Source organism: Pygoscelis adeliae, unplaced genomic scaffold, assembly GCF_000699105.1.
Source record: "Pygoscelis adeliae isolate BGI_AS28 unplaced genomic scaffold, ASM69910v1 Scaffold26, whole genome shotgun sequence".
Lineage (NCBI taxonomy): Eukaryota > Metazoa > Chordata > Aves > Sphenisciformes > Spheniscidae > Pygoscelis > Pygoscelis adeliae.
This window is the reverse complement of record NW_008825104.1, coordinates 5,264,462-5,272,701: the sequence shown is the minus strand read 5'-3', so window position 1 is coordinate 5,272,701 and position 8,240 is coordinate 5,264,462. Positions and strand designations below refer to the sequence as shown.

At 39.4% G+C, this 8,240-nt stretch overlaps 1 protein-coding gene across 1 annotated transcript in view; it reads right to left on the bottom strand.

Moving 5' to 3' along the window:
* Window positions 1–5,023, bottom strand: part of LOC103919765 (betaine--homocysteine S-methyltransferase 1) — an 18,736-nt gene extending 13,713 nt beyond the window's left edge. The window contains exons 1-2 of the mRNA XM_009327321.1: window positions 4,990–5,023; window positions 4,339–4,509 (exon numbers count right to left, since the gene is read on the bottom strand). Of these exons, the coding sequence (XP_009325596.1) occupies window positions 4,339–4,509; window positions 4,990–5,023 (205 nt within the window). The remainder of the gene's footprint in view (window positions 1–4,338; window positions 4,510–4,989) is intronic.
* Window positions 5,024–8,240: the final 3,217 nt, after the last annotated feature.

Below are 8,240 nucleotides of genomic sequence, written 5' to 3'. Positions count from 1 at the left end.
TCAGGGGGATGGAACACCTCTCCTATGAAGAAAGGCTGAGAGAGTTGGGGCTGTTCAGCCTAGAGAAGAGAAGGCTTTGGGGAGACCTTATTGCCGCCTATCAGTACTTAAAGGGGGCTTATAAAAAAGATGGCGGCAAACTTTTTAGCATGGCCTGTTGTGACAGGACAAGGGGGAATGGCTTTAAACTAAAGAGGAGTAGATTCAGACTAGATATAAAGAAGAAATTTTTTATGCTGAGGGTGGTGAAACACTGGCACAGGTTGCCCAGAGAGGTGGTGGATGCCCCATCCCTGGAAATATTCAAGGTCAGGTTGGACAGGGCTCTGAGCAACCTGATCTAGTTGAAGATGTCCCTGCCCACAGCAGGGGGGTTGGACTAGATGACCTTTAGAGGTCCCTTCCAACCCAAACCATTCTATGGTTCTATTCTATGATTCTATCTTCTTCTTTCTGCGGTCTTTCAGACCTCTGAATTTCACTTTATAGAACTGCATAGTGGTTTAGGAAGGGAAAACAGACATCTGAGAAAAGAACATGACAGCATAACAAGGAATACCGGACAAAAAGATCATCAAATGAAAAAGCCGTATTTTCCTAGCTTCTAGACTATGAAGAAGAAAACAGAAGAAAGTATCATGGCAACAAATCAAGGGACAAGATGATATTTATATGGAAGAATACAGTGTTCCATTACCTCCTCTAATTTGTATTTTCTAGTTTGCTCCCCCTACAAAACTCTAGCTGAGTCTAGTCAGCCAAAACCAAAGCTCTATTTTGCTAAATACACCCTTAATTAAAAGATTACTTGTTGCCCAAGAAAAGTGACTCACAACACAGACTTAATTCTTCTCATAAGTCAGCACATGATGATTTTACTAGAGAGCCAACATTTCTTTTGAAGGAAAGGTTGGCATTACTTTTAATGGACAGATCTCCTACATTAGGACTTTGGGTGGAGGCTTTGTAATGGTAGTTCTGCCTTCATTGCTGTAAGCAATACACTGCAATCACCACAGCAGGAACAGAACAGGAGCTGTCAATTGATTTTATATGTATACCCACAGAACAATAATTGTAATAAATTCTAGAACACTACTGATGATGTAAAACAGAGTTAAGATGCTCAACAGCTTATAGCAAATACAGGAATAATTTATTCCCTAGATACTGTACACAGACATAAGAACACGGCAGTTTCTGTGGCAGATGCTTGGAAAAGTTTTCCTGAAGTCCTGGTTTGTCATAGCTCATTGTCTACAGGCAGTTTGTGTCATTAGTGAAATGTGTGAACGTGTCATGAGAGTACAATTACTCCCTTCAGCTGCAACAAACACAGACTTCTATGCCAGAGAAGCTCAAACAGCAGTTTGAGTTGCTAGAGTCAATCTGCGTACACGCAAGCACGTCTGCTTTCAGTGAAGGAACAGTGTAGTGTCCCTTGCTTTCCTCTATTAGTACAGTATTTAATTTCTAATTACAGCCTTGGGTAACCACAGTGTGATTTAACACAATGCTTCTTTTCCCAGCAGTCACGAAGACCTATCTAGGAACACAGATTATAGCAGAGCTACAGTTCAAAAAGTCCCTGGAATCTGCCTGAACTACCAGGATCAAATTTCAGTCTTGCAACCTTTACGCAGAGTCAAAACATTCCTAGTGCAGGGAATATTCTTTTTCCCACAGTGTTAAAATAGGCTACTGATCCCAACTGAAAGGGCTGGCTTTATGTTTCTAGTATTCTGTAGTTTGTTCTTCTATTCTCCCCCAGGAGAAATCATTGATTAAAACTAGTGAAGAAATGGGAAAAGGAAAAAAGAATCTACAAATATTTTCCACACATGCTCTATGACATTTCCATAATAAACCAGATTTGTTTACCCCCATGGTTAGTGCTCTTTAAATATGGTTCTTGCATTCCTAGAAGAATGCTTGGGATTTGTGTGAATAAGGATGGTCACATAGGTAGGCAAATGAAACATAATCTAACACATATGAATAAGGAACTTCATATCCCAAACTATCAGGTATGTGAACAGGAGACTTTTGAATGGGTCTATATTTTGAGGGAAAGAATAGTGTTATAAGTATCAGCCTGAATCTTATTCAACCCCAGGCAAATCATTTTTACTAGTAGAATATACTACTACTATTATCAAGCCCACAGCAATCTGCACTATCAAAAACCCAAAGCACTCTGTAATTTACTTCTTGTGTGACTTCCAGCATGTTACTGAAGCTGTGTTTTCCTCTACTATTTGAGAAATGGGGATAGCAGCCACATATGAGGCTAAACAATTATTAACAATTTGATGCATTTTAGGAGTCAGATGTATAACACTGAGTTTTCATTTCAATCCACCATGAATTGGACATTTCATAAAAGACACAGACTTAAGCTAACAGGAGATGGGGGCAGTAAGTGCCTGTGCATATTGCTCACTACAGAGTAATACCTGACCTGGCTCAGAAGAAATATTTAGATCCCATTTCTAAACTTGTCAGTCTGGCAAAACTTCTCCTCCCTTGTAATGCAGATAGTGGCCTTGAACTCGCTCTTTTTTTCCACACACCCCCCCACACCCTTCCTTGCTGCATTCTCAGAACCTCCCTCCTTTTCCCTCCTTCCATACAAAGACAAGGAGGTCTGGTAGTTGTATGGTTTTTACACCACCTGGCTCAGCCAGTTGCTCCTTCTATTCTTTAGACCTTCTATCAAAGTAACATGACCCTTAAGCAATGCAGGAGCAAAAAGCAGTAATGGAGGGGAGGCAGCACACTGCACTAAAAGAAATGAACACATTTCCAGTGAAGGGTATATGTATAAATAGCCTATAAGGGGCTTATAAAAATTTTATAACTATGTTACAGACATAAGCAGTATGTTCGAGCAAATCAGTAGCAATTCTTAGAAGGCTGGATTCTAATCTATGACTACTGATCACTTATTTAAAGCAAATCTGTGTGCCAATTTAGCCAATTTAAGCCATCTGCAACTGCCTCTATGTAAGGCAATGTCTTGCATTCCCCATGGACTGAGACCTGCACTTCCTCAAAGGACATGTGGAGAGGGTCAAGGGCTTTTGAGGTGCAAAATGCATAAGCAAAGGGGAATAAAGAGCATGGTATAAGTGCCATGATTTATAAGATCGAATGTGCAGGGGTAGACAAAGGTAGAGGTGGAGAGAAACAGAAAGAGAGGTGATGGGATGTCTTTTGGAGAGATGAGAGTCAGCAAATTAGGTCATCACCCTTTAAACCTTTGCTGGAGCTCTGCATTACCTAAGGTTGTCCATGACCCTAAGTTAGGCATGCTACACATAAAGTGATGCTTGAAGGCTGAGAAGGATTAGGGTGAATAAATAGGTAAGGTGTACAAAGCAATGTAATAGAGAGGGCTAAGATCTCTCTCTTCCTTCCCCTCCTCTTCCTTCTTCCCCCTGTATAGAGGAAAAAGACTGATTTGGAAGGACAAACACTTACAACAGAACAAAGAAATCTTTTTTCCCCAGGATATTCTGAATTGGCTTGTGGGATTAACTGCACATCATGTTACTAGGGCAAATGCTTTCTTGTAATGAAGCATACATAAATAGATAACAGCATCTGCTTTTGCACTATTTATGCTAAACACTATAATCTTTATGCTGGAAGGCACAGAATGATTGCTCATTTTGTCTCCCTCCGCTTTAAGAGAGTTACTCCATTAAAAGTTTATTGCAATTCTTAGGTTCTTATGAGGTTTATCATTCCCTGTTTCACAGTGGAGCCAAATACATGAAATACTCCTCTTCCATTCCATTGTTTATTAAAAGCTGCTATTTTCCTGAAAGAATTAATAAACAAACTATATTAATTTGTAACAATATAAAAGTCCTAGAAGGGCTAGAACACAACAAAACAGATAGTTAATGGCAAAATTCTTTTTCACAAGATGTTTTACATGATAAGCTTTATATCAGCTCAAGGACAGACTGGACAAATCCATGAGAAAGAAATCACTGAATGTTCTTAAATACAAAGATACCATATCTGTGTCAAAAAGTCCTTGGGCTGCAAATTATTGAAGACTGGGAGAGCATTCCGGAGAGGTATCCCTATATGTTGGCACTACTCATATTCTTACTCAGCCAACTGCTTTTGGCCAGTGTTAAGAGCAAGAAAAAGGGGTAAGAAGAGCATTTGGTCTATAGATTCTTAGGCTATTCTTAACAGTGTAATTCTACAGTGTCAAGGACCACTTCTATTTAAAAACCTTCTACAAGTTCCTATATATTCATTATTTACCCAGCCATGTTTGCATTCACTACAGGATTACCATTTCCCAGTAAAACTGACCTGCTTCTGGGTGTTCTACCGTTGCTTCAGGAGTCCAAGGCCCAGCTTTTACATATCCCCTCTTTTCAAGAGCAAAGACAAATCCTCCATCTCCAATCACAATTTCTCCAGCATCTAAGCGTTCTAGAATACCCTGAAGAAAGCAGAAGGAAAGGTTAACAATTACAGTTCCTCAGTTTTGTGGGCTTCCTTTGTCTTTGTTGCCATTTCCTGTATTTGCAAAGCAGACAAGTATTTGTGGGCTACCAGAAACATCTTTGCCATAATAATAAAAAGGAATCAATTTCCTTCTTGAAATTCTCTTTAAAGAACGGTAGATGGTCTGTTTTGCAACATAAGGCTTTAATATGTGCATATATATTACATAAGACTTTTCATTAGTCAGTTTTATTGTATTCCAGAGATACAGTCCCCAGAACTAGAAGTCAATGGTCCAATTCCATTCCTATGAAAGTAAACCACCATCTTAAATTCTCTGGTAAATATAGGAGAAACTTCTTAAAATGAAACACTAGTATCACTGACCTTTTTATTAGCTCATTTGCTCTTTAGCTACGAATGCCATCTTGACAGAGCCTTAGCATAAGTAGCTTGTGACACAAGGTGGCACAACAGGCATCATAGAAAAGTACACATGTAACATTTTCCTACCAAATAAGACACATCTCAAAATGCTGGCATCCATTTTCTGACAGAGTTTACTGGCCTGGGTTTGCTTACCTAGACTTAAAAAATGAAAGGAAATCCTGCATGTTTTGCACAGCCCTGAAATGTTTTAAGGTGCCAAATTACAAACCTTACAGCACCTTGTGATTAACCTTGCTTCTGCCTTGACCTCCATGTTAATGCAAGGCAAGTGGTAATTATTTTTTTTCTAAAATTGAAAAACATGAGAACAACATGTATTGGTTGCACTTAATATATATTATTATTTGTATTCCTTTCATTGCTTCATTGGCGTGTTCAAATTTTCCAAAAAGTACCTCGCTATTACACTAAATAGTACTAATTTCTGCAATTGGATTACAACCATAATTCTATTTACTTTAAAAAGTGGATGAATGCAGACCCATTACATTAACAAAGGTAGTGGGTATAGGAAAAGAATTAATCAAAGGTAAGACTGAAATTTCCCTCCATAGTTATCTTTTTTTGATGGCACACTAGCATTTCAGAGATGAAATTTGAGGGAGTAGCAAAAAGAAAAGTTTTGTGAACATAAAGTTGAGTGTGGTTTTCTTGCTGAGAGGAAGGGGTTTTTAAAAATTAGCTTCCAACCTTTAGTAGATTACCTTTCTTGACAACGTCTCCTTCATTAATTCAATTATCTCACACCATGCATCCAGGAAAGTCAAACACTCGTGACAACTCAGCACCGTCCTTTAGGCAGGATGAGAGTAGGCCTTTCCAACAAGAAGGAGCACTGTGCCAACTATGCCAGTTCCAGTAGCAAGCACAGCAGTGTAAGGGTACTTGAACGCTACAAAGGCTGGCTGAGAGGGTCGGCATTTTTGGCTCAGGCACTGACATGGCAGCAAGGTGACAGGACTTCTCTGTACAGTGCTGCTGTGCAGATATATGAGCTTGGCCAAGTGTTGGCTTGCAAATCTCTGCACCACATTCCATTGCACATTGTGGACTTGCCAAAATATTGATCTGATTAATAAAGTGTGCAACCTTTTATCTTTATTTCAGCAGGACCAGGGCAAAATTCAATCTGCAATACTCAATCTCCAAAACTCAGTAATTTTCAATGAGTCTACCAGTCATGCCTGTCTACTAGGGCAATTCTGTTCTAAATGTCAGGAGGCTTTGTAAAGATTGTGTTTGCAATTAACTAATTTGCAGCTGTAACACAATGCCTCAAATGGGGCCAGAGAAAGGCACCCAAGGGATCACTGGTTGAGTCCCTGCTTCCTCTGCCTGCCAAGGAATCTTTTATAGATGGAGCCTGCTTCAGAAGCTTAATATGCAGAGAACAGGAGTGCAGAGGAAAAAAATCTTAAACATGCAAGAAGCCTCAGTCGTTGCTTGTTAACTGAACATTAAGTAATAGATACATGTCGACATCATACATAGATGTTATATTTAAATGCACTACAACTAACAGATTTTTTTCTTTTAACAAGTACTTCTAGGCTTTTTCTAGCAGTTTTCCTTCACAGTTCTAGCTTTTTTTAATTGCATTTTAAAATAATCTTCATTTTTGACACACAGAAGTGACATAAGCCATGATTGAATAGACCATGGCATCTTAATACATAATATATTGTGATATATTAAACCTAGCATCGGGGCATCTAATAGCAGGTGACATAACTATAAAGCACAAAGTACTTAATACAAACTTACTTTGTCAGTTCAGACTGGCTTAAAATGGAAATAATTTTTTTTGCAATCTTTATTATAGGTCTGATATAATTTCTTCACACCATTTTTACTTTATCTATACTGGGTAAAATACCATTGGTTCAACCAGCATATAGCTAGCATAAGTTCAGCATCAACATTCTTTTGTTCTGCTCCGGACACCTACAGCTGTGTGCTCATGCCCAATCCAGATCAAAATTGTACTGTCAGGTGATGTGGTAGTACACAGATCTGGTATTAAATAACAAGAAATAGTATCTGTAAAAAGCTAACCAAGGCTTTTTTGAGCCATCTTTTCACTGCTTCACTTTTGCTACCATGAATGAAGCTGCACCACATAGTCTATACATCTATCCATGGAAAGCGTGCAAATGTCTGTTTGAAGATACACCCTCAACCACCTTTAGGAATGTAACTGAACCATGTAAGTGAAAAGCCTACTTGGTCTACCTATATCCTAGCCTTCCATCAATGGAGAGAAAAAAGCATCTCAAAACAACTATTCAGATCTTAAGTGAGCCCTCAAGAGAAGCTTATCTCTGTTCATTGCCTGTAGGGGGAACTTAGGGCAATTGCCTTCTGCTTGGTGTCTGAAGTTAGGTGGCATGAGTATGTGCCAAAAAATAAATAGCAGGACAGATACCTCCGCACCTCCTTCCTTTATAACTGATCTACCTGAAAGGCCTAGAGCTCACAGACTTTTTCCCATATCCTTCTGTTCTCTTACCCTAGACTTACATGCTACAAATAAAAATGAGTAAAACCAGTTCTGAGTAAGAAGTGTCCTATTAATGTCAATGGTGTCCTTCTGAACAGGAGACAGACTATGTGATTCCACTGACCTTCCCAAGCAGCGGTGCAGGGTAGCAGTATTGGTATATGTCAGAGTTTGATTTAGACATTGCTCCTACGTTTGCCTTAATGGCCAGAATGGTTGATGCCTGGATAACTTTTTATACTGGCTTATTTCTTTAGCTAAATGAGGGTGCAAAGGGCATACATCTATTGGAGACTGCACTCATATTACAAGCATTGTTGGTATTCAGTCATATAAATCAAGGGAAGAGCAGTTTGGGGCTTTTAAATAGAGTTGGCAGGATGCTGGAGACAGAAATCCCATCTAATGATGGTTTATGCTTAAAATATTTACAATTTTAATGTCTTACGAGCACTGCTTAGTTTGCATATCAAATAATACTAAGCAAAATGGTTTTGAACTTTGGTGGCTGGAGTCTACGTGTTCAGAGAAATCAAAATTCTATGAGCTGTTAGAGCATTAAGTTCAGTCTAATCTGTCTATCTCAGAACTGTGTCCAGATGTCTTTAATGGCTCGTTGCTGAATAGGTAAAGTTATTATTCTGGCTTTACTTTAGCTTTTCACAATACGACCTTGCCTGCAGAAATACTGAGTACGTTCCTGGGAGGTTAACAAGCGCGGCTCGCCGGTTGTGCCGGTTTAGCAGCAAGCTCCCCAGAAGCGCGCCCGGGCAGGACCCCCAGGAGGCGGGAGAGGCGGCCGGGCGCAGGGGCG